Source organism: Sturnus vulgaris, chromosome 3 (genome assembly GCF_052056855.1).
Source record: "Sturnus vulgaris isolate bStuVul1 chromosome 3, bStuVul1.hap1, whole genome shotgun sequence".
Taxonomy (NCBI): domain Eukaryota; kingdom Metazoa; phylum Chordata; class Aves; order Passeriformes; family Sturnidae; genus Sturnus; species Sturnus vulgaris.
The window spans coordinates 60868983-60894887 of NC_142245.1; the positions used below are offsets into that span (position 1 = coordinate 60868983).

The 25905-nt window shown below is 39.8% G+C and overlaps 2 protein-coding genes across 3 annotated transcripts in view; one reads left to right on the top strand and one right to left on the bottom strand.

Annotated features, from left to right (window-relative positions):
• The window catches only part of LOC106851899 (ectonucleotide pyrophosphatase/phosphodiesterase family member 3), a 34921-nt gene extending 21908 nt beyond the window's left edge, over positions 1–13013 (bottom strand). The window contains exons 1-8 of the mRNA XM_088161784.1: positions 12778–13013; positions 9676–9757; positions 7545–7667; positions 6183–6308; positions 5047–5107; positions 3718–3815; positions 1128–1207; positions 458–577 (exon numbers count right to left, since the gene is read on the bottom strand). Of these exons, the coding sequence (XP_088017910.1) occupies positions 458–577; positions 1128–1207; positions 3718–3815; positions 5047–5107; positions 6183–6308; positions 7545–7667; positions 9676–9757; positions 12778–12894 (807 nt within the window). The 5' untranslated portion in view covers positions 12895–13013. The remainder of the gene's footprint in view (positions 1–457; positions 578–1127; positions 1208–3717; positions 3816–5046; positions 5108–6182; positions 6309–7544; positions 7668–9675; positions 9758–12777) is intronic.
• Positions 13014–20223: 7210 nt separating this feature from the next.
• The window catches only part of MED23 (mediator complex subunit 23), a 37628-nt gene continuing 31946 nt past the window's right edge, over positions 20224–25905 (top strand). For both annotated transcript variants that reach the window (XM_014874200.2, XM_014874201.2), the window contains exons 1-7: positions 20224–20362; positions 23032–23063; positions 23168–23255; positions 23965–24089; positions 24226–24337; positions 25124–25222; positions 25771–25872. In XM_014874200.2, the coding sequence (XP_014729686.1) occupies positions 20303–20362; positions 23032–23063; positions 23168–23255; positions 23965–24089; positions 24226–24337; positions 25124–25222; positions 25771–25872 (618 nt within the window). In that variant the 5' untranslated portion in view covers positions 20224–20302. The remainder of the gene's footprint in view (positions 20363–23031; positions 23064–23167; positions 23256–23964; positions 24090–24225; positions 24338–25123; positions 25223–25770; positions 25873–25905) is intronic.

Below are 25905 nucleotides of genomic sequence, written 5' to 3' on the forward strand. Positions count from 1 at the left end.
CAGAAATTAAGCTCTTTGCTTCTCCCTTCCTTGCTTTTAAATGCCTCGACATTCTAAATAGATATGTGTAAATAGATGTAATTTGGAAACCAATTCCATTTTGTAGCAAGTCATCAAAAGACAAGCAAAAAAAAAAGAATGCCCCAAAACTAAATAATACTGAAAATTTACTGTGGCTCCCCATACCAAGAAATCCATTCCAGTACTAGATAAAATATTTCTTTTTATGCTAACTGCCACACTAAGTGGAAATTTTAAGTCTCAGAATTAACATTTGAAGAGTCCTTTTACTTTCATAACAAGCAAACTATTTTGTAGGCAGCCTATGATACGAAGCCTACAGGTTATCTAGTACTTTCTGCAAATATATTGCACAGCTTTAATTTTATTCCCTTTTTGTTTTGTTTTATGATATGGTACAGACAACTCATAAATACTGTATGACAAACAAACCTACTGGTTGCCCTTTCCACCATGCAGGTTTGAATTTTTCCTCCCCTGAAAGTGAGAAATGTGCATTCAAGCCTACATCATACATGTTGTTATCAATGATACCATGAGATTCTGGATACAAGCCCTGTAAAACGAGAATAAACAGAATGCTTAGTCGTGAAATCAAACGGAACCTAAACTACGTTTCAATGCACACTGCTACAGTGTTGCAATTTTAAGAGAACTGCTTTATCTTAGAAACAGAACACTTTCCTAATTCACACAGATCGTCTTCCTGCTAATGAATTCAGCATGGCCGTCAAATTTCCTTTCCCATATTTCCTTCCCAGCCCCATTAAAACCTGATATGCTATATATTAACTACCCTGGGTTTCATGTGGCTGTATGTCCACTGCCAAACCCACTCTAACAAAATGCTATCATCAAAAAGCTGTGTCCTCCCCCATGCCCACCCATATCCAAACTAACTGAAAAGGATCAGGAATAACCAGCTCACAGTCCAGGGACAGATAGCACAACATGTATAGCACACAGATCATGCCTGTATGTACCACCTCAGCATCTTTATCTCTCTCTATTGCATGATTTCCCATGTCCCACAAAAAGACAGGCACCACAAAATCCCGTCTGTGCTAGCCAGGTAATGAAAAGGAAAACCAAAATTTCTCACTTACTGTGACAATAGTGTAGTGGTTTGGAAAGGTTTTTGTGGGGTAAACAGCTCTCATGTACTTCGAATGTGTGCCACATGTTTCTGCAACAGATCAGAATATTAATATACATTTTCTTATATTAATTTAATCGAAAACTAGCAGTCTTAAAAACAACCAAAAATCACCACAACCAGTTGCTGCAGTTTTAGATGGAGAAATGTCACTCCAAAACAAGACTCATGCAATCCTGGTGTCTCCTTGTGAGCTAAGCCGGCTGCCCCATTGCAGTCAGTGGACCTGGATACCCAATTCAGCTGCCTAAAGCCTAGAGACTTAAGGTCCTTTGAGAAATCTTTAATGTTCCTGTCCAGCCATCAGATGCTCCTCCTCCATCCTGTCTGCTGATCCAAATAAATTTCTCAGATACTTCTGAGATCCAAAATGGCCTAGTTATATATCTTTATGCAATGAGACTGAAGCCTGAGGTCAGACCAAACAAGATATTCTGCAGAGCTGATTGGTGACAAGCAGAGAAGGACTCAGCTGCTTAAGCACTTGAGCCAGGTGCCATTTGAGAAACCCTCTGATGTCCAAGACATCTGCATGAAAGCTGACAGTTCTGATGCAAATCACTTTGAGATCTGTGATCTCCTGACACAGCTGCTGAAGGTCATGGCATTCTGAAGTATGCCAAAAACAAGGATTAGGGCAACAATTTGTCCTGTGGCACTCTCTGTCTGTTGATTGAGCTGAGTCCTCTAGAATCTTGCACTGCACGGTGCAGACTATATTAAACATAAGGACTCTGACTTCAATGAGCATATAATCATCTGACATGCAGACATCTCCAAGAACATGTCTAAATGTTCTGCCCTAGAGTGAATCCCACCTCAGGTGTCCTACCTGTATCTCCAAACATTGTATTGTTTTTCATCAATCAAAGGAACTCAGTGCACAAACATCTGTAATGTCTAAATCCACTGTAAGATTATTTACCCACAAAAAAATATATGAAGACTGGAAGATGCCTTAATGACGTTTTTACATCTAACTCACATGGATAAAGATCTATTTTAAGCTGTAACCAGATGATTATTTCATTCATGCTCAAACACACTTTATTCGTTGATGTAGAGCATTTCAGTCAAAGAACAGAGGCTGATTTTAAATAAGCAACCAAAACAATGAAAGCATGAAATTTTTCAACAAAACTGTTCCAATGTGATTCAGAAGAAAAAAAATTTTAAAAGCTTAAAGAGTGCTTGAAGAATGGCTGAATAATTGAAAGATATGAGAAAATCAGCAAAATTTTCTACGGATTTCTCTTGCACAATAAAGGATCAACAGTCATAGTGTACATATTCTGTAAGCTTGATTTCCTTTTCTGAAAGTTCTAGGTTAAAGGAGTTAATAGAGAAGAAAGATTTTATGTTAGAAATCAACATTATATTTCTCTTCTTTTGCAGATAAAGAAATTTCCCTTTCCTGTAGATTTCTGAGAAATATAAACATGAATGTGCATAAAAAGCGCTCAAATGGACGGCAAATATGAGCAATGCTGAATTAGATCAGTTCTTGTTTCAAAGGATTTCTTGGAAACATAGACATGGAATGGTATTCATTCCTTTTGTCGGTTTGGCATTCCCTTTCACCTTGCTTCAAAAGACAGGAACTGACTATTGACTTCAGTATTTATGACTCCTTCAATGATTCAAGTTCCTTCCAGTCAGAACAACATCACAGAATATATGATTAGCCCAAGAAGTCATGTTTGCACATTAGCTCAAGTTCAGGATTCTGGACGCTTTCACTATCCACAAACAAAACTGTAAACTATTCTGTAAAATGTAGTACTTCATAACATACATGTAAAATTTCCAAATGAGCACAATAGAAACATAATGTAATATACTAAGGACTGATACAACTACTGTCAATTTAGACTATTGCTGCTGAGAAGAAATTACTAAATATGGAGACATTTTGTCCAGATACAAAGTGTCTGGAGATCTGAGGTCTAAAATATTCAGGAATTTTAACCAAATGTGCACTAATGGTCTCACTTTTAGAGCACTTCAAGGCACAAGCTAAAGATCTTCAACTTACTCTACCTCACCATATTCAGAAATACTGAAAAATGGTTACTTGAGCCTTACTGCAATAATATCAACATAATATCATCTTAAAATATCTGACTTGAAAAGAAAAGAAAGTTTTCCCAATAACTCAGTGTATTATACGTTAGTATTCAACTCCTTATCAGCTACTTAGCTATTTTTAATGCAGTATTGAGAGTGCAGGAAATCCTTATCTGAAACTTCTGTTCAGTTTTAAACTGTATTTTAATGTATATTTCAAACTGTCTATTTAATAAAATGCTGCTGACGAATATTAGATGCCTCATTAAAAAAAAAAAAAAGCCGTGTTTGCTGTGCAAATACAAGAAGTAATGCAGAGCATATGATAATAAAAATATACAACTAATGAGAGAGACCTGATTTGTGATTATTTTATTGCTGAGCAACACATGTGCAGGACAGTAGGAAAAGGGACCAGAGAGGTTGCATGTAGACTTTTAAAGAAAACAGTCAAAGCACCCTTGGTAACTTACTGAGTTTTTCAATATTTGGCAGCAAAGAACTCCAAGTTTCCAAATACTCTGCTCTAAATCCATCCATTGAAAAAAGGATAAGTGGTGGGAGAGTAAATCTACAAGAAAATATAGGTTTATCATCATAAAGAAGTTTGGAGAGATGGTGACTTATTAAGATTTCTAGCAATATAAATTCAGCTTTTATAAGTAGGATCTAGAATATTCATGTGTGTTCCCAAATTAATAACACAGTGTGAGATAAAGAAATAGTTCAATACTGAGAGCAAATACAATCCTTACGATCCATCCGGTAAGAAACACTGAAGGAATGGCATAATATTAAAAAAAGTTACATATTGACATCAGGCAGTAATCATTATCCCAGTTTGTTTCTTATTAACAGTCTTTCCAAAACACAGAAGCATCAATAGTTTATATAAAAACAGTCCGTATAAAACAGCTTACTGATTTGAATCTGAAATTAAATGGATCTTTATATTGAGATGTTGTTTATAGCACTTAAAGAAGCCCCATCCACTACTTTCCAAGCTTTAGCCTATGAAATTCTGTTAACTAAGCAAGTTATTTGTTAACTTAAAAAGTATACTTTTATACCTGTGTTGGGAGGTGCATGCAGGAACCCACAAAGAAGGCACAATGATAATTGTCTTACTGCTGTAATTAAACTAAATTGGCAGTAAAATAAAATAAAATAATTGATAATGCTGTAAATATCATAACTGAAACAGAAATTAATTCACCTTTCTTCAAGGACAACTCTTAAATGTTGCTTCTGCCTAGCCTCTACCTATGATTCTGAAATACTGCACAAATTGCAAAATTTTTTCAGCATTTGTAGATATACAGCTATTTCATAGCTATCTTTTAAATACACCATTCTTCCTGCAAATAATTGGAGCAAAAAACTCCCCAAACAATCCTGTTACCTAAAGAATTGCAATCACAGATTCTAACTGTTATTACAGACTGGATAAGGTGACTTATCTGAAATGTCAAAGATACAATACGGTAACATAAAATGGACTATGAACAATTTGTGATAAATGAACCTTGAGATAACCAACAATTTTTCCAGGTCTTTCAAGCTGAATTTCAATCTGAATTTGAACTCCTGTACTCTGCTCTAAACTGTAAATGATCAATGAATGTGCAACAAGATGACAAAGGTTTTAAAAAGAGCAAACATTCTTAGCCACAAACTGTTTCTATCGAATATTCCTCAGGGCAGGTACTTTACTCTCCATAAATACAAAAACCTGTTTCAGAACACTGGAGTATTTCTGACTATCACAAAGATTTTTATTTGCTAAGAAGACAAATTCCTACCCGGCTGGACACTGAGGAGTTTCAATTGACACGCATGGTTCTTCTACCCAAGATGTTTCACCTAAAAGGGGAAAAAAATACTGAGTTAGCACTGAACCCCCCCCCACTACCACCAAAACAAGCAGCTACCTGGATGATCTTTTTAAAGCTCTTCCTGTAACATTTTCTGCTTCAGCAGAAATGTAGGGCTAAAGACACCTTTACTTTAGAAACACCTTGGTGCAACCTTTTAGGCCCTTAAACCCTGAAAGGACTAGTACTCACAACTGTAAGTTAAAGCATATATACTACACAGAAAAACAAACAAAATGAAGAAGAAACCACTATGAAAGCTTAGCCTTTTATTGGGTTTCAAATGAAAAGTATTCAAACTGTATCCCATCCACACTAGGCTTGTTATCCCTTTATTCTTTTCTGGGTACCACTGACACACTTAGAGACAAGCCCAGGGTTCCCTTTAGCACTTCTTTCTGTATGTTGTGGTTTAACTCCTTTTAGCTTTAATCTGCATTTAGGTAACAAATATAACTTTGCAGAAGTTTGCCTTAAGTTTATCCCCTTCCATAACGAAAATTCTGATAACAGATACCATGTCACCAGCATACTCCTCAAGTGTCGTTCCTGTACCTGAATTATACCCGCGCTATTCTTTATGTGTTTAGCTGGATCCTGTATGAGGCAATCAGCCATGAACAAAGATATTCCAAAATAAGTAAAACATTAGAAATCCAATTTAAAACCAGATTTGTAATAAAAAGGATAGAAATTTTTAAATTAGGGATGACTACTACAATATATACTTCACATTGTCTCTATCTATTTTTGGAGGGAAAAAAAAAAGAAGAAGAAAATAAAAAACCCAAAGCCCCCATATCTGATATACTTCTGCAATATCCGAATCATTCAGTCTTTCTCGTGAAGGAGACAATTCATGAGAATGACAACAGTGTTCTGCAGAAACAGTCTTTTTCACTGTCAAAAACACCAAAATCTTCAACTCAAAACATATTAATTATTCAATTTGTCAGTCAGACTCTGGTCTTCAGAAATAAATCAATTTACCTTTGTATTTTCAATGTCTGCCCATCTATTTAATAGAATAATTTTTATATATAACTTTTTGACTTTTGATTTACCTTGGCAAATGCTGTAGTAATTTACACAGCAGTCTTTTTTCTGCAAGCAGTCATCAGAACAAGAACAGTAACTTCCAGGTATTCTTGTCTCACCACAACGGAAATTAGTGCACTTCCAAGATCGGGCTGAAAATGTAAAGAAAATTATGATTCAGTTCACAGAACCTCATGTGAACTTCTTTGCATGGAAATCCTCCAAACAGATAAAGAAAATAAATTGTTATTTACATGTACTGTTTGAGTTGCTTTAGAAGTTTGCTCTGGAAAGAAAACTCAACATTTCATATAACACAAAAAGCCTATTTCTTTGGCCACTGAATGGTAACACAGAGTCATAAAATAATTTATTTTACAAAGGTGCCCCCAAAATCATCTCCCTCAATGCCTTCCAGCTTTCCAAAAAGATCAGGGAAAAAAAAACCAAAAACCAACAACAGTCCATATTTCTTTTGTAGATGAGAAAGAGAAGCAAACTGATCTTTTTCATACTCTTGGACATGAGTTTCAGCAGAGAGCAAAGGAAAAGAGAAGTAAGGGCTGAAGTGGACAGAAAAAGCAATAAGGATGAAGAAATATCTGAGCTGCTGCTGGGAAAGCAGAGACAGTAACTGGAGAGGAGCCTGGCCTCAGTGCAGAACCAGGCTATTCTCCCTGGAAGACGGCTGGACTCCTTCAGCCCCAGGCACCCATGGTCAGCATGAGGCTGAGAGCACAACTGACTGGGAAACAACTCCCTTATTTTCAAACGTGTGAGAGGTACTGGCACAACAGGGTTGCTTCAATGTCCCTGCTTAAAGATAATGCATTATTTCTGCTTATGCTCATCTTCAGCTTTATATGTGCCATGAAATATGCATGGCAAATGTTTTGGTTATCCATAAGGGACAAAAATACAGGGATCTGATTTGAGAAAGATGTAGGAAGATTTTGTGTCCTGCCAGTCACCAAGTTACAGCTCTCTAGCCACCTGATTACACAGCAGCTTGACTCTACCACATCCACCTGAACAGGAAGAATAACTTTACTGTTCGGGTGATGGAGCACTGGAAAGGTTGCCCAGAGATGTTGTAGAATCTTGTTTCCTGGAGACATTCAAAAGCAATCTGGACACAAGCCTCAGCAGTATGCATTAGGATCTTGCTTGAGCAGGGATGTTGGACTAGATGACTTCCAGTGGTCCATTCTAACCTTAACTATTCTGTGATTTTGTGATTTTTCTCACATTTCCCTCCCTAGGAAATAAGACATGACTTCTGTGTATCTTCATGAACATGAGAATTACCCGTTTCTATTACAGTCACATGAAGAAACAAATTCAAAATAAAATGGACATCATTGAGCACTGCCTGGAGGGGAACTTACTTGGTTCCACACAGGTGTCTTCATAGTCCCAGCAGCAGTCCTGACGCTCCTTGCAGCTGCTGTCACACTGGCAACCAGGCACACCTTTCCCATGTGGCTCATTGCACTTGTGTCTGCAGCTGACTGTAGGGAGAAGGAGCGAGGCTGAGTGCTCAGATAACCCTGTCCCAGGTAGGTCAGTTAAACAGATCATGGATATGGGCTGCAGGGAGAGATGTGCTGAATAATTTCCCAAAACTGATTCCCGAGCTGTTTTCCAATATGGTCACTAGCACACGGGCCAACAGGGTGGAAGCAAGGCTGTAGGAATCCCTCTGGGAGCTGAAGGTCTGACAGCTGTTGGGACCATGCCCACAGCCTGGGTCAGGGCTGTTTCTGCAACAGGTCTCTGCAGGACCACTGGCACAGGAGGCAGTGCCAGAGTGTCCCACACTGGCAGCATGAGACTGGCATCTCTCCCGCTCATTTCTCGGTCTGAAATAAAAGAGGAGTGATTCCCATTTTGGATGTTCTGTAATACACCTTCATGGGATGGAAGCTCCCTCAGGGCTGGGTACCAGAGCCAGGGGGCTCTCCAGGGGCAGCTGGGCAGGGACCAGCAATCAGGACCCATGCCATCACTCCAGCCTGGAGCAGGGCAGCTGAGGCAGCACAAGGACAGCCCCACACCAGGCACTGGGCACTTCCCTGACAGCAGGGACAAGTCAAGGCTGGGGTGTTGGCCTGGCTCAGCAGGATTCATGGCCAGGCAAGGCAAGGCTGTGGGGAGCTGGAGGCCATCCCTGTTGGTTCAGTGCTGGGCAGGGTGGGGACAGCCCAGGGGAATCTCCTTTCCTGAAGACATTCAGAAGGCATCTGGACACAATCCATAAATCCTATTGCACTCAAGACTCTGGTAAAATCTCTGTTGCTTTATTGGTACAATGTCCCTTAAATCTCTGTAGGTTTGGCTGTTTTAATTAAAACAAAGAAAAGGGTCCAAATGAGGGGCCTGAAGTTGAGACATATATTCCTCAGCACAGTGCTGACACCTTCGAGCAGGGTGAAGGGACAGCTCTGAATCTCCTGAGGACACCTAAAAACAACCCCAAACCTCCAAAGATCACTCACAGCTCTACACCAACCTCTACATGGACAAGCCTTGTATCCACATTCTCTGTACTCCAGAAATACTATCTGAACCCTGCTGAGCCCCTGCATTTCCAGCTTTCTTCTCCAGTCACACAGTTAAACAGGAGTAGGTATAACTATCTACTCAGGTTTGATAGGGTAATTCTATTGTAATTACCACAAGGTTCATGCTTTTGTAGGATGCACTGCCTACAAATTTGGGCTTTAGAGTATCTACTTCGTAGAGCCTACGCAGAGCTAAAATTACTTTCAAATTATCAAAAACCAATTAATGTTCAATTTCCTCCTATTTGCTAGGGCCCATGCTATTGAAAGTCTTCAGAAGGATCAAAAACTTAATGAGCTACTAGGTAAACAAGAACAATATGTGTTGATCAGCAATGAGAAAGAGACTGTGCTTCATTCAACTCTTCCAGTGTGGGATTGCTATTGTTTTGATTCTGATTTTGATCCCCTGACATCCAAACATTACTTTGTTTTCTAACTAAAAATACCATTCCACTGAATCAAGCCACTAGCCCCTTATTACTATAGCTTTACAGAAACCCAACTTTTCAAAGAATATTCATAATCAGTTTTAGCATCAGCTACCTGAACTATGCCAAATATGTTCAAAGAATGAGCCCTGAAGATGATCCAATGATATTTCTTTCACAAAATATTGTTTAAGTAATTGCAATTGTTGTAGGTAATAAGACAACACATATCTCAAATTTTCTGGAAATGTTAATGTAATAAAACTTCCAAACATGCTGTGAACTAGGTTTCACACTTTTACAAAGATTCAGCAAGGCACTTGCTGGTTTAGGATAAGTTTTTCAAGTATATCTTGTGAGTGTTCAGTTTTTATACAATCAAACTTGAAAAATGCAAGAACTTTATTTTCACAGGGGGTGACTTTTCACAGATCATTTACATTACACTGTAAAAGAGCCTTTGCTGAAAGCCTTTACCAGATCCAGATCATTGGCAATTATGCTGAAAGCATCATAAAACATACCTTGTTGCTCTTGGTTTCCACGGTTGAGTCCTAGTCCTAAACCTAGTCCCAGGGATACAACCACCAAAGCACACAGCAGAACCTGTCACACAGACACAGGGAAACCAACATTCACAACGGTGATAAATTGCTATGTTTATTAGAAATTAAGTCTATTCTTAATATTTCTATGAATGCATTATTTCTTAAGAACTAATAATTTCTCTGAAGTTCTTCATCAAAAAATTGAGCCTGAAGATAGGAGAGGCACAACAATTATAACCTTAGAAGCCGAGGTCCTAATGGGGCACTTTTAACCTATGGCCATTTGTAATGGTGTAATTGGGGAAATCGTTGCTGGAGAAAAGATAGTAGGAAGTAATCAGCGTATTTGTCTGTTTTGCCTATATGTTATCTGTACAAATAAAGGTAATTACTTTTATTTATCTTCTGTATTTACCGGATGTGGTCATAAGGATTTCTTAAGAGATTTAGCTGGACTAAGGCTGCAAGTGTAAAATTTTCACCCACGTGCCACTTTTTTATAATGTCACCCTGTTAGCAAGGTTAGAGGAAATTGGATAGAGACTAACAGCCCAAGGAAACTCTGTAACACCGGGCAGCATAACTTTTGGGAAACTGGGAGAGTGCAGAGGAAGCCTTCATCAGCTCAATAGACACCAAAGACAAATGGTAATTCATGCTAGCAGAAAAGTGTAGTGAAACCCTTTTGTGATGTATGCACTTTTCTCTTGCTAAGATGATAATGGGAAAGAAAATGCATATCACAGAAAAGATCCAGCCCAGTTTATGTCCCATTTTTGTCTCTGACCTTTCTTTTGTCTTCTATCATTTCCAGGAATCAGCTGACTGATTCCTGGAAATACTAACATTAAAAATAAAGTAGAAATGAGAGAGGGTTACTCTCAAGCTCAGTGTTATTGTAATGGAACCTTTTATCTGAGACTACAGGAATTTTAAGGAACTGAGAACAACTGCACGTGCATCCTCTGATCTTTGTTGCTGCCTGTCCTGCCTTGCAGGGGTTGGGCAGAAGTTTAGCATCAGGGAGGGTTGCTCAGTTCTCAGGTGTGGGTGTACAACTGATTCATTTCTCAGGCAACACCAAACACTAGCAATGCCACAGTTACTTCCTTCACGCTTTCTCCTTCTCACCTTTACTTTCTTCCTGCTACTTACACGTTTTTGTAGGATGTACCTCAAAAGGAGTGGAAATTGAATTGGTGAGAGAACTGCATGAGAGACACAGGTGGAGTAAGGACGTGTGGAAAGATCACCCAAACTGGCAGAAATGCTGAAGTCCCTTGAAAAGAGACCTCAGGTGTGAAGGCAGAAGTTTAATCCCACATTCAGTCAGCAGAGTCTAAGGGTGTTAGGGTGTTCTTTTGGGGTAGACCAGCAGCCAGGCTTTCTCAGTAGGGAGGATATCACTGCCAAGTTAACCTGACAGGTCATATTTCACTGAGCACAGATAAGCCTAATCACCAGGGCATGTACTTTTCACCTTAAAGACACTATGGTTTTACCCTTCATTTTGATTAAAACTCACATTTGTAATGGAAACAAATAGATGATACTGAATTGAAGTACAAATTAGAGTGCAGCTATTACAGCAACAAACATTCCCACGTCTTCAGATAATGAGACAGCTGAAGTAAACCCCAAAAACTGCTATCAGGTATACGAATAAGATGCTGCATTTATTACAACATTTACACAAACACCCTTGATTTTGGGACATTCATTCTTAAGGTGAAATAGCATTGGTAGCACCTATTCAAATCCTCAGGCTTCCTACAGCCAACTTCTATGACTAAATTCAGGATTACACCTACTTATACATAGAAAAGCTATTCCTAACGCATATGCTCTGTTTGCAGGAGGACCTACTGGAGTGTGACTCCTAAATGTGAGTATACAATTCTCTGCTGAAAAAGTTGCCAAGAAAGTATTTAATACATTGGATTTATCAAAAACATAAATAGTGTGGAATGGAATATTAACAGTTTACGCCTCATATATGTAGATTTTGGGTTTTGTAGAGGTGGGCATTTGAAAACTAGTGCATCTGAAAGGATGAATATGTTTTAGGATGCTTAAATTTCTCACTTTACTCTTCCAAGTACCTCTTGAAGGTATTCACTTTCCTTTATAGTTACGCAATTTTCCCACATTGTTTCTCATGACTAATTTTTAGCTGATGACTTCAGGAAAAATATGTCTGCTATTTCATCTTCTTTTCACAATTTCCAGTATTTCCCCCATATTTTATGCAATCCTTGCACAATGCAGCATTAAATAGGAAATTGTACTATGTGAAATTGTTCTGATGACATTGAACTGAAAAGTGTAGAAGCTTGACTCTCTTTTTCATAGGGCTGTTTTCAAAATTAAGTTGCAGGCCTTTCTAAAATCAACATCTGCAGTTTTCTCTAAATTTCAATTTACAAATGCAAGAGCTTGTGCAAACATATACACGTTTAATGTTTGTTTCTATTGTGGTTACAAGCAGAAGACACAACCAAAGATTTTAAAAACTTAACGAAAAGCCTACATTTATTATTTACAAGGCAACTGCATAGCTCTTAAAGCCTCGGGGAAGAGGTCAAGAGTTGACACGATATTTGAGATGTGGGACTGACAATACTACAAAGCATTTAATTAGGCTTTTCCCGTGCCTTGCTTCCTGAGCGTTTCTTGCCAACGACTTGCCTATAGGTTCTATTTTGTTAATGACAAATGTAAAGATGCAAAAGTAAGCAAAAAGGAAGTGTGGTTGCTTTGGCCACAAACACATCTGTTTTAAGACAATATCTAAAATAAAGTATCGAAGCAATGTCTTCACTATGCAAAAGAACTGTTAGGTTAATGAAGTACAACAAAAACTGCCGGTTAAAAAAAATTGTTTCTTAGGTACCAGAAGAACTTTAGAAATGTACCAGTGAAGCTCCTGCAGTTTCAGCGACACACTCATGCAGTCAAATTTTAACTACCAAATACTAAGCTACTCAGAATGATTATACTGATACAATGAAACTTTCAAATATCATGCAGATTTGAGAATTGTTAAGACTAGCAGCCCTGAAGAGCAGCACTACTTACAGCACAGATGACTTTGTATTTAAAGACAGTTTTTTTCTTCGTGTACTCTTCTGGTTTTAAAGACATCTCCTCTGAATATACTCTGTGATCCCTGGTTATATCATCCTCAAGCTCCATTTTGTCGAGATCTGCCTCTTGTCTGCGTCTTCTGCCTTTCTCAGCCTCCCCAGCTGTGTCAGCTGAGAGCGAGATGGTACTCCTTCAAGAGTTCTAGTACTTTGCACATAGGTCTTTTTATGAGATCTCAGCTTTTGCATCAGTGTTAGGTTCGCAAGAAGCCAAAGCAAGCAGGAAAACTACTCTGAAAGGTCAAAGGCTGAAAAACATTATCTGTGTTCAGGGAACCTGACTGTTCAAGATAAGAACTGGCATTAGGCAAACATTTAAGTGGAGATTAGAATTAAAATGTTGCTAAGCAATAAAATGCAAAAATACTCAAGTACTCAACTCTTCGGTGAAAAGCTTATCATCCAGAGAATTTACCCTGAAAGAAAGTGTTAAATATATGAAACCAATACGAAAGGAGACAGTTTCTTACTTCACGTTCTGTGTCATGCCTATGCTTTCAGATCCCTTTCCTTATTTAGCATCAGAGGATTACTCCCTGTTAGTCTCAATCCATCTTTGTCTCAACTTTTTTCTGCTTCTTACACGAGCTTTTTTTCAGTAGTTATAACTGTGCTAATTAAAAAGAAATGGTAAACAGCCAAATAAAATTCAATAAAAAATAAAAAGGTTTTGTTTAAGTACAATTTAAAATCTATTTGTTTTTCAACTTGGTGGTTACTGGAAGGATTCACTGTTATGAAAATATACCTCTATAGCCTGCTAGGACTATAAATGTGCAACTATTCACATGTTGATCTGATTCTAAATTTGAGCACTGCATGAGCTGCAACTTAAAATAATTAAATTTATAATGTTTATAATTATACATTAAAAAATCCAAACCATGATACTATGCAAGCTGGTATGAAGAAAATAAACTCCACTGCAACCCAAATCAGTACAATCTCCTTATTCTATACAGTTTGTGTCATGCTCAAGTCCCACATTATCCAGTACATTCTCATTAATCATATACACACACACAAACATCATCATTCTTTAATTTACAGACAGATATCACTCCCTTACTATATGGGACACCCCTGTAAAATGTCTATAAAATGCCCATTGACTTGCCTTCTTCTATGACTGGGATTCCATCTCTTGTAGTGATTGCTCAGGACAGGAGGTGTGTTGTGTAGACCTCCTGGTTGCCAAAACCTATTCAGGTTGAGTCAAACCTGTAGGGGTTCTTGAGAGGCTTGCCCTCTGCTCAGGTGGCTTCTGCTATAGCGCCCGACTCAGGCAATGAGTTACAATACTTAAACATTGTATCCATACCAATTTCCGCGCCTGGGCCCCTTGAAAAGGCTATAAGTTTCCATAATTAACTCCTCCTCTAACCACGCTGGCACGGACTTAATTCCAGGTTGCAGGCTTTCCCTTGGCTGGAAAGCTGCTCTGCAGAAGAGGACCTGAGGCTGCTGGTGAACAGCAGCTGGACATAAGCCAGCGTGTGCCCAGGGAGCCAAGAAGGCCAGTGGCATCCTGGCTGGGATCAGCAATAGTGTGGCCAGCAGGAGCAGGGCAGTGATTGTCCCCTGTACTCAGCACTAGTGAGACCGCACCTCAAGTGCCATGTCCAGTTTTGGGGACCTCACTATGAGAAAGACATTGAGGGGCTGGAGTGTGTCAGAGAAGGACAACAGAGCTGGGGAAGGGTCTGGAACATGAGTCTTATGAGAAATGGCTGAGGGAGCGGGGGCTGTTTAACCTGGAGAAAAGGAGGCTTAGTAAGGAACTTTATTACTCTGCAACTACTGAATGGAGGCTGTAGCCAGGTGGGCCTCTTCTTCTGGGTAACAAGTAACAGAACAAGAGAAAAAGGCTTTTAGTTGCTCTTAGGAAAAATTTCTTCCTCGAAAGAAAGTATTGTCAAGCCTCGGAGTATGGCTGAGTCACCATCCTTGCAGGTATTTAAAAGACATGTAGATGTGGTGCTTAGGGACATGATTTAGTGGTGGACTTAGCAGTCTTTTCTAACCTAAATGATTCTATGATTCTATTTTTCAGGAGTGTAACCGCTCCACTATGGACATATCCACAGCCACAAACACCTTGGGGTATACCTGCTCCAGCCTGGTGTTATTCAGAGCTCACAGCCCCTTCAACCTGAGTTCAGACTATAGTTACAACATGCCTACAGCAGTACAGGAACAGCAGCAATGACCAGACCATCTGTCAGTCCAGGCACGTGGCCAGTGCTATTATCAAAATGTTACCAGGCACAGGAAAGTGAGATGATAAGCACTACAGCATACAGCAACCACGAACAATCACTCCATTCTAATAGAGAGCAAAGCAAGGAGGCCGTCAGTGAGAGCAGCAGCCTGCCAATTACAGCTTAAACAGCTGTAACAGCTGTAAATCCAGTGGAGCACTCTCCTATCAAATCTGTCATTATCTTCAACTCCTCTGACCCCACACTGGGTGCCAAAAAGCACCCTTGTGGGTTAATCTGAGCAGGCAGCTCAGCCCCACACAGCCACTCATGCTGTCCTCTGTTGTGGGAAGCAGGGAAGAACAGGAAGGGTAAAAATGAGAAAACTTGTGAGTTGAGATAAAGGTAGCTTAATAAGTAAAGCAAAGCCACTCACACAAACAAAGCAAAATCACTTAATGGCTACTTCACATCAGCAGGCAAGTGTTTAGCCACTTCCAGGAAGGCAGAGTTCCACCACATGTCGTTACTTGGGAAGGCAGAGACCATCACTCTGACCATTCCTTATGCCTTCTTTTTTTTTCCCCAAAGTTTTATTGCTGAGCATCATATGGTGTGGGGTATCCGTTTGGTCAGCTGGGGTCTGATGTCCCAGCTGTGCCACCTCTCATTCTGTTTAAGCACTGCTCAGCAACAGCTAAAATGAACAGGATGTGATCTCATATACCTGATTTTGCTACTTTCACCTAACCATTGCTCTAACTTTACATACTTTACTATCCACATGATGAGTTATGATATTCTAGAACATTTCTCACCAATAAAATTTGTTTATAAAACTTAATAAATATTAACCAAGACCCCAAACTTTTCTCTTTCAAGATCAAGGGACTCATATGTTAAAAAAAAAACTTATTTTCATCCCTACCAAAAGAAAATTCACACTAAAAACCACAAACAATCCATATGATCAATACATAACACTAAAAAAACCAAAAACGAAACAAAAACAAGGAAGAAGGAAATAATGCTCCTTTCTGCTGTCAATTACTAAATCATAACTTTGAGTGACTGTTGTTCTGCATACAGACACCATTCAAATGGAGGGTGAGGGTATAAAAAAACCCCCATTCTCCCATAGTTACACTGCAGTCCTCAGCTCATCTGACACTTTGAGGAAGAAGATATTTTCAAAGAACACAGGCAGGACATCTCTGCCATATACATGTTAACAAGCATGTCAGGAAAATGAGGAGAGTAACTTCTGAATAGCACCGTGTTGCAGACACTTTCAATTTTCACTATTAAGAAGCCACAATTCTTCTAAGGCCATGAAGAACTAGACAGACCCTACACACCGTGAATTCTAAACGTCTTTGTACTCATTTGTCATCTACCTTCTAAAATGAATGGCATTCACTCAGGATAAACATCTCAAAGTTTAACCATTTTTCTCATAAATGTTTCTTGTAAACATATAAACATTAAAATGGTCACTTTGATGAAAGTGTTTTTGATAGAGTAATATGATATTTACAACCATTTTGAAAAGTGCATTGCTTTTTCTGTGTTTGGATGAAGAGGGTCATTTCATCCTGATGCAAATGCTGCTTTTCTGCCTTGTTTGGTGAGATGTGTGGCTCTGTTATTCAGTACAGAGTCTCATAGTGATTCCTGCCTTGGCAGACACACCCGGGTGCAGCCACTCCAGGGTTAATAGCAGTATTCTTTCTCCACCTGGGTACTTGGCTCCCTTAGGCAAAGCAGGATGACCTTTGCTTAGGACTTACCTGCTGCAGCACCCCTTGCTCCCAGATCCATCCTATTAACGAGATTCTCTGCCAAAGCGTGACTGAGATAAGTTAGTCAGGTCCTCAAGTGTGCCCTTTCCCATACACACACCCTTCTTGTTTACAATTGTCTCTGGTGGGAAATACGATTTGTCCGGAGATAAGAATGTCAAGTGAGAATGGTGCTAAGATAAGAGCACCCAGTGAGCATTCCAGGAGGAACTGTCTGGACATTCCCACAATGACGCGTTTCAGAGACGGGGAGTTGTAATGATTTTGACTGACTTTGGCACACACCAGCCTGCAAAACTGTTTAAAATACTGCTGGAGACTGGGCCAACTGGGCAAACTGGTCTCCCAGGCTGCAGGCAGCTTCTAGGCAGGTCCTCCTGTCCTGGAAGGGATGCCTACAGGGTACATCCAGCCCAAAGATGAGAAACATTCACTTTTGGGTAGGTGATTAAAAGCACCAAAATCCAGTCAGAATCCCAAAGCAGCTCCATGCTTTGATGCTTTGCCATTGTGCATTCTGCAAGGCCAAAGACTGTAAACCTGTATATTTCTAGCTGGTCATAATATATTTATATATTATAACATGCTTATGTTGTATACTGCTTTGGCAATATTTAGATACTGTATTAGCAATAAATTTAATCATAATCATCTACATAATATGTAATACTTCTTGTGCCTGACCAAGAGGCTTCTTTCTGCTACTCTTCTACATAAAGGTAAGATCATAGGCAGTCCAGTTTTGTTAAAATGAGATCTGGTTAGACAAGATGTTCATTCAGGACAGAAATCACGATTTGAACCTCTTTGGGGGTTCAAGGCTATTACATGGTTCAGTGGTTCAGTTACAAAATTCAAAATTTGGTATAGTATTTGGGACAAGCTGTGAACCTAACTAGGATTAGACCAAGTCTGTTTACTAAATATGACCAGTTAGATTTAGGCTTGCATGATAAGTTCTGTTTCGAACATGTGCTGGCTAATGATTTAAAATCAAGTTAAAGTTGTATTAGGCACAAAGTAGTGGACAGATTGTATGTTGGTACGTATTAGGGTTGGATAGGAATGGCTGTTAGCCCAGGAGTGTGACAGGGCAGTAAGGCATACAAAAAGTAAGAATAGTAGACTGGTCCTCAAAATAATAAGATATTATGATGAGTAAAACAACTTATTTTTGTCTCAGTTTCCAGTTTTCTTATGGGTCACTGTGGGAATGGCTTAGGAGCTTGGCACAGAATTTGAGAGAACCTCCCCTGTGCATTGTCTTTTAATGAAATATGAGGAGGTCTGTCCAGGATGGACAAGTACTGACACTGGGGGTTGATGGGACACACATGGGCATGTCAGATTGTTATGCAACACTATTTAAATAAGCATACAATTAAAAGCAGAAAGAACAATTCTTACAGAATAAATAACTTCATGTTGAGACTGAGGGCAACCCAATTCTAAGAGCAAGACAAGCAAGCACAAGTAGATCTTCAATTGCATGCCCTCTGTTTGTTTTCAATGATATCTGTTACAGTATATGTATGTAAATAATATGCATGTAAGCATTATTTGTTTCCTAACCAGGTATTTCCCATTGCTGACAAGAAAGTACTGACTTCAATGCATCCTGTGCCTGTTGGCTACAACACACATCTCTGTTAGCTGTGCAAGCACTGATGCCCCATGTATCACTGTCTTCTATGGTACTTCTTAAAGTTACTTATACCATTTCTCATTATATTATGTATTCTTCCAGGCCTATTTACACAAAAGCTGTTTACATTTAAAACAAGCTATTGTCTATCTAATTCCATGTAAGCGTTTCCCCCACGAGTACACTCTGCTATTTTCTGCTCAACTCCAAGCCTGAAAATGTTAATTTTTCACTGCACTGAGGCCTCTAGTTAGCAGTTTGATAGTTGATCAGATCAGCTTAATTTTTCTGTTGAAGATGTAAGTTTATACCTGTTTACCAGCACCAGCTGGATATTTGCAGCCAAACATCCACAGACAGCTCAGAAAATTTTAGAACTGTCTTGATTTGGCATTTTACTTTTCTTTTTAGTATAAAAACTTTTGCATTATATATATATATATATATATATATATATATATATATGTGTGTGTGTGTGTGTGTAATGGTCTCTACCAGATAGAAGGCTGTGGTCAGATGGAGGTCAGCCACATCTCCCAGGTAGCAAGTTATAGGACCAAAGGAAATGGCCTCAAGTAGCACCAAGGGAAGTTTAGATTGGATATTGGGGGGAAAAAAAAATTACTCAAAGGATGGTTAGGCATTGAAACAGACTGCTCAGGGAAGTGGTGGAATACCATCCCTGGAAGTGTTAAAAAAATGTGTAGATGTAGACCCTGAGGACGTGGTTTGGTGATGGACTTGAAAGTTGGACTCAATGTTCTTAGAGGTCTTTTCCCACCTTAATAATTCCGTGATTCTAACATAATACTGTTGTATTCATTTTTAAATGTAATACTATTGCATTTTATTGTGTCCAGTTCTGGCAAGAGTGACATGGAGCTCCTGGAGTGGGTCCAGTGGAGGCCTAAGAGGATGACTGAGGGACTGGAGCATCTCTCAAATGAGGAAAGGCTGAGAGAGCCTTTTCAGCTTCAGGAAGAGACGACTGAGAGGAGACCTCATCAATGTTTATCAGTATCTGAAGGGAGGGTGTCAAAAAGATGGAGTCAGACTCTTCTCAGTGGTGCCAAGCAATAGGGCAAGAGGCAATGGGCAGAAGCTGATGCAGAGGAAGCTGCAGCTGGACATGAGGAAGAACTTCTTTACTGTGCAGGTGACCAAGCACCAGAATAGATTGTCCAGAAAGTTGTGGAGACTCCCTCAGTGGAGATGCTCAAGAACTGTCTGCATACAATCCTGCCCACATGCTCGGAGATGGCCCTGCTTGAGCAGGGAGGCTGGAGCAGATGATCCACTGTGGTCTCTTCCAATCTGAACCATGCTGCAATTCTGTGATTCTGTATTGTTAGATGTCTTTAGATACAGGAATGAGTAACTCCACAGTAATTACACCAAACTGGGCGCAAGGAGAAACTGGGGGAGTAGTGGCTGGAGATCAGCCCTGCAAGAGAGGGATATCAGCATAAGGGGTCCTTGCGGTAAAAAACAGAACCAGCATTTCACCAAAATATTCTTTGAATAGATTATCCAAAAAAAAGATTGTTCAAAAACCAAGGAAGCTCAAACGAATATTTTCGTAAAGACAAAAACAAAACCAAGTCACTCCCAAGTTTTAAGAAGGCGCTGCTTTCCCCGCAGGGGTCGCGGGCAGGCCGGGGCGGGCGGCGCCGCCCGGAACGGCCGGGCCGAGCAGGCGCTTCCCGGGGAGCGGGATCCGGGACGGAGCTTCCGGAGGGGCGGGAGGAGGCGGGGTGGGTGCCGCCGCCTGCGCCTGACAAAGGGCCCGGCGGGGCCCGGCCCGGCCCCATGGCGATCCCCATGGTGCCCATGGAGACGCAGCTGCAGAGCATCTTCGAGGAGGTGGTGGTGAGTCCGTCCCCGGAGCGCCGCCGCTGCCGGGACCGTGCTGTGGGCAGGCCCGCCGCACGTCCGGGTCCCTGCGGCCTGCCGTGCTCCCTCTGGGGGGGTGGGGCCATCCTAAAGGAGATGAAAAGCAGGTGGGAGAGGTGCTTTTGATTTTCATGGCGCAGTCGGTGCGGTGGAGCACCGCCGCCGTTCCCGGCCGTGTGTCGCGCTGTTCCCGGCGGCGGGGCAGCCATGAGAGAAGGTGATTGTTCAGGGCTGCCATCTGCCCCCGCTGGGCTTCATAGGAAAGCTGCGACAGTAGTACTGGGCGTAAAACAACTTGCTTAGCCAATGCTGAATTACAGAGCCCTGAGTTTGCTGTAAAATAAGCAGTTTAGAGAGTTTTTAAGGAGACGAGAAGATGGATGTCCCGGGTAGGCGAGCCAGCATAATGGCATGATCAGATTGTGGAAATGCACACGCACAATGCTGCCTGCAAAACGAAGCGCAGTTAGCCCAAAGGCTTCCACAATTTTCCATAGGGCCTTTCTTCCAACACTCTACCCAGCTCTGCTGCCTATCCATGGATGCATTCAAGGCCCCAGAGCTGCTCACAGTACTCGAGGTGTGGCCATGCCAAAGCTGAGTGCAGCAGGATAATCACCTCTTTCGTCTGGATGGTTGAACACAGGGTTTGCTGTACCCTACGATGGGATTTGCCCTCTTGGCTGCCTGGGCTCTCCCTGCTGGCTCACACTGAGCTGCTGCTAACTGGCTCTCCCAGATCCATTTCTGCAGGACTGGTCTCCAGCCACTCCTCTCCCAGTTTATACTTGTGCCCAGCATTACTCTGTCCCAGGTACAGAATCTGGCATTTGCTAAATTTCATGCCACTGATTGCTCAGTGCTCCAGTCTATCCTTTTGTAAGGCCTCTCATCCCTTAAGAGAGTGAACAGCACTTGTCAGTTTAGTATCATCAGCAGATTTGCTAATGGTGCATTCAACTCTTGCACCATGGTATAAATATATTGAACTCTAGCCCAGAGGAGCACCACTGGTGACCCATCACCAGCCAGATGCAGCCCCACTCTCTGCACTCCTTTGAGCTCTGCCCTCCAGCCAGTTCTTCCACCCAGCACACTGTGAACCTGCTTAGCCCACAGTTCAACAGCTTGTCCAGAAGAATGCTGTGAGGGGTAGTATTAAAAGCATTATCCAGAAAAAGTACTTCCACAGTCTTCTCTTTGTCCTCTCTGGGGGGGTGGCCTTATGATAGGAAGATACTAAATTAGTTAAGCCAAGTCAATGGGTCATTAATCACACTTGTGTAGAGCATAAATGAATGAGCTTCTTGGTAGATATGAGACATTCACAGTTGGAAGCACTGGGTGACAGGAGCTGATCCTGAGTGGGAGTCTGACTGACATTTTAGACAAAAAGAAGCTGATTGAAATGTCTCGAGTGGAAAGAATATGTAGGTCTCAGAGCAATTGAAAATTATTTCCATATGATGAATTTCAGTGGAGGAGAGAAAAGCCCAACCTTTCAGTTTTGACATAAAATGCATGATGTACTTTTCTTTGTGTTGTGTGAAGTTGCTTGTAGCATATTAATTGCCTACACGTGACTGATTCCTCATTTTGGTGCTGCTATTCAGATTGTTTTCACATTTTTAAGATTGTCATTTGCCTTTGTTGTAACACTGCCTAAGATTGATAAGGAGCATAAACAAAATAGTTCCTGAGAATATTTCTCTGTATTTTTGGAGCCATAACTGATAAAATAGCAACTTACTGTTTTCCCTGCTGTTGGTACTGACTTGGTGGACAGTAACAAACCTTACCTTGCTTTCTGTGCAGAGTAGATGAGTGTCAGCTTCTCCTTTGCTTCTTGAGTAGCAGTGTCGGGCAACCTGGTCCAGATGATGGAAATGGAACACCAGAAAGTTGATTTTGTTATGTGCTCTTATGTCTGTAGTACAACGATGAAAACACAGTGGTCAGTGATAGATGATGCCTGAATATAATATGAAATTCTTACAAAAGGTAGGAAAGGTTTTAGGATAATATTTTCCAGAACCTATTTACTGAAGATTTAGAATAATGATGTAGAAGCCTTTGAGCAAAACGTAGTTGAAACAGAAAAGGGTGGGATAAAGGAAGGTCTTCCAGGAGATAAATTGGATATTCATGTTTAGTTTTTACCTAGTACAAGACCATTACATCATAAAATCAAATTTTAAAAGCTATGGATCTAAATTTGGATGAGAAAGTAATTGTATTTAATTGATTTGTGTAGCTGAGCATCATGGAATGTAAGAGGGGCAACATCTTAATGGAATTCAAAATTATACCAATTTTTCACATTTTATGATAAGAGAGCTGTAATAATACAATCAAACAACTTCTCCAGCTTTGGGAAGTGAATTAATCTTTTGGTGTTTAGAAGACAAAAAAATACCCCAAAACAATGAAACAAAGCCTTAATCTGGATCTGCAACATTTGTATGTCTATATGAAAACAAAGCATCTCACTTTTGGAATAGTATGATTTTAGCAAAAATCACACCTGTTGTTCTCTGGTCTAGTCCCATAACAATGTGACTTCGTCTTTTGTGCTTCATCCTGGGGCCATGATAAGTCATAGAAAACTTTCTAGCAGTAGCTCACTTGGCGTTTTTCTCTTACAGAAAACAGAAGTAATTGAAGAAGCTTTTCCTGGGTAAGTGTAATACTGCTTTATTTATGCAAGACTTTATGTATAAATATATTTTTCTACTTATTTCATTGGGTACTGCTAGTAACTAATGTTCTTATTTGCATTAGGATGTTTATGGACACTCCTGAAGATGAGAGAACCAAACTGATCAGCTGCCTGGGAGCTTTTAGACAGTTTTGGAGCAGTCTTTCTCAGGTTAACATTTGATTGGTTGCTTATGTCTTTGTACTTTATATAGTTTTTTTAATATAAAGTTACTTTTTCTAGTAGACAAACACTTAAGCTATAAGGTCTGTGTCCAGTCATTCAGAATCTGGGTTCAGACATGGCGTAGTAAAGAATATAGGAAGACCTTGCAAGAAAAAGGGGTAATTTTGAGATTTGTAGGGTTATATAGTTGTTCAGCAGAGGTTGGTGTGCACTGTGAATAAAGATAAGCAAATAGAAGTGTAACACTAAAGAAATAAACATTAAAAGGTCGTTTTTTACTGAATTTTTGGTAGAAGTGAATAAGTAGGTAAAAGAGAAAAAATAAGATAGTTAAGTTTAAAAAATCACCTTTCAAAAGCTAGATACCTCCAAACACTGCTCCATAATTGGAGGCCTATTCATCTTTATTTTCACTGAATTTGATTATAATTGTGAAAGTTAAGTATAGAAATCAGTGGTTAAGCTGGGAAATGTTTACTGTACTGGACAACTGACCAACTTCTGCTGGACAAGTGAGCTTCTTCAAAATAAGATGAAAAGTCTTGTAGGAAAAACTATAAGTTGGGCAACTGGATCACTTCTACCGATTTATCTTGTGTTAGTTTCATTTTTTCATAGTAGGATACTATATGAATTTTATCGTTTGTTTTACTACCTGCAAATACATTCTTTCTCCCCTCTGTTGTTTTTTCAGGAGTCCCATGAACAGTGTGTCCAGTGGATTGTAAGATTCATTCATAGCCAACATAGTCCTAAAAGAATTTCTTTTCTTTATGACTGCCTAGCAATGGCAGTAGAAACTGGACTTTTGCCACCTAGGTGAGCCATGTTGGAATAATTGATTAGATACATGGAAGATGTTACATTGGAGGTATTTTTGCAATGACATTGTACAGTTACTGCTGGAAAACATGTGCTTATTATCTGCCATTCATTCTTGCGTGTCTTCTGCTAGGATGGTTTGTGAATCTCTGATAAACTCCGATACACTTGAGTGGGAAAGGACTCAGCTGTGGGCATTAACATTTAAATTGGTTCGGAAGATTATTGGAGGTGTAGACTACAAGGTATATTCCACTCATTCCTTTCTCTTGGCAGAGACATGTTATTTGCTACCTTTGCTTTTTATGGTTTTATCTCAGTGACATCCAATTTTTCAAAGTCTGCTTTTCTTACAAAAGAAAATTCAGTGAGCACTTTTAATGCTTTCTGAACTTTACCTGAAGAGATAATTTTGTATTTACAGTGCAAGTCTTTATACTCTTTTCTCTGTTACAGTACCTTTCCTCCATTTTCAGTTGCAAGCTAAATAACCCTAATGCAGTTGCAGAAGTGGTAAACGCTGGAAAATAAAATCTGTCAAGCATTAAAGCTGGAATTCTGTCATCTGCCTTAACCTCTGTTGCTACATAGCAAAAAAGCTCCTGAAAGCCGAGTCTTTGGCATGGTACAGGTCCAACAGAAAGAGCAGGAAACCATGCATATCTTTCAGAGAATCACCTCGCTGCATTGTTGAGCATGTTAGAACAGAAAACATAAAATGCAACATTGTGCTCTGGTCAGGCTGCAAAAGGCTTTATAGGTTGGATGTCTCTGGATACACATCAGAATACCTGCAATTACTTTCTCTTCTGGAGCATCCTAAGACTGAGAAGTTCCTAAGGAATTTAATGTAATTAATGTTAAATTTTAATGTAATCAGTATTAATATTCTCAGTAGCAGTTTGTCTTCTGACACTTAGCAGCAGGAACTATTTTTCCTTTTAAAATATTGTCTGACCACATTGATTGTGTAATCTTTCTGCTAGAAAAAAGAATATCTGGGAACGTTAATTTCATGTGCTTCCTTTCAGGGTGTGCGTGATCTGCTGAAAGTGATCCTAGAGAAGATCCTAACAATACCAAACACTGTGAGCTCAGCTGTTGTACAGCAGCTTTTAGCAGCAAGAGAGGTAACTATGGATTTTGTACCACTATAAAGGAAGATAGGCCTCATTCTCTTGTTATTAGTGAGTTTCTGATGGTTGGGATAGCTCTGATTGTTGGTGTAGCTCAACAGGAAAGTCTTACTGCTAGTGTTCTAATTCTTTACTGTAATTGCAGTTTATGCAGTAAACAAAGTGCTTTTGTGGGATATTGTAAGAAAGTGTTAAAATCCCTAATAAGAGAGTCAAGCTCAATGTTTGACTTGCCTAAGGTAAGATGTATAGGATATAATAATGATTAATAATTTTTTCTTAATGAATAAAAATAGTAATTGTTTTCAGTACTTTGTGGGCAGACATAGAGGCGTGGTCTTAATTAGGCTCAAACAGTCTAACTTGTGCTTGTACGATTAAAAACAGGTTTGAGAATGAAGTTTTATAATCAGAATACAACTTAAGAAAAAGTATTTCAATTCTTGTATCTGTTTTAGTGGCTGTCTCAGACTGGTAGACAGATTACACACTCATTTACCCTATCCAGGGTCTTTTACATTGATGTGTTTTTTTATTTATAGGTGGTAGCCTACATCTTAGAAAGAAATGCTTGTTTGCTGCCTGCCTACTTTGCAGTTACAGAAATCAGAAAACTATATCCTGAAGGAAAACTTCCACACTGGGTAATGACATAATATAAAATAATGTACCCTGGA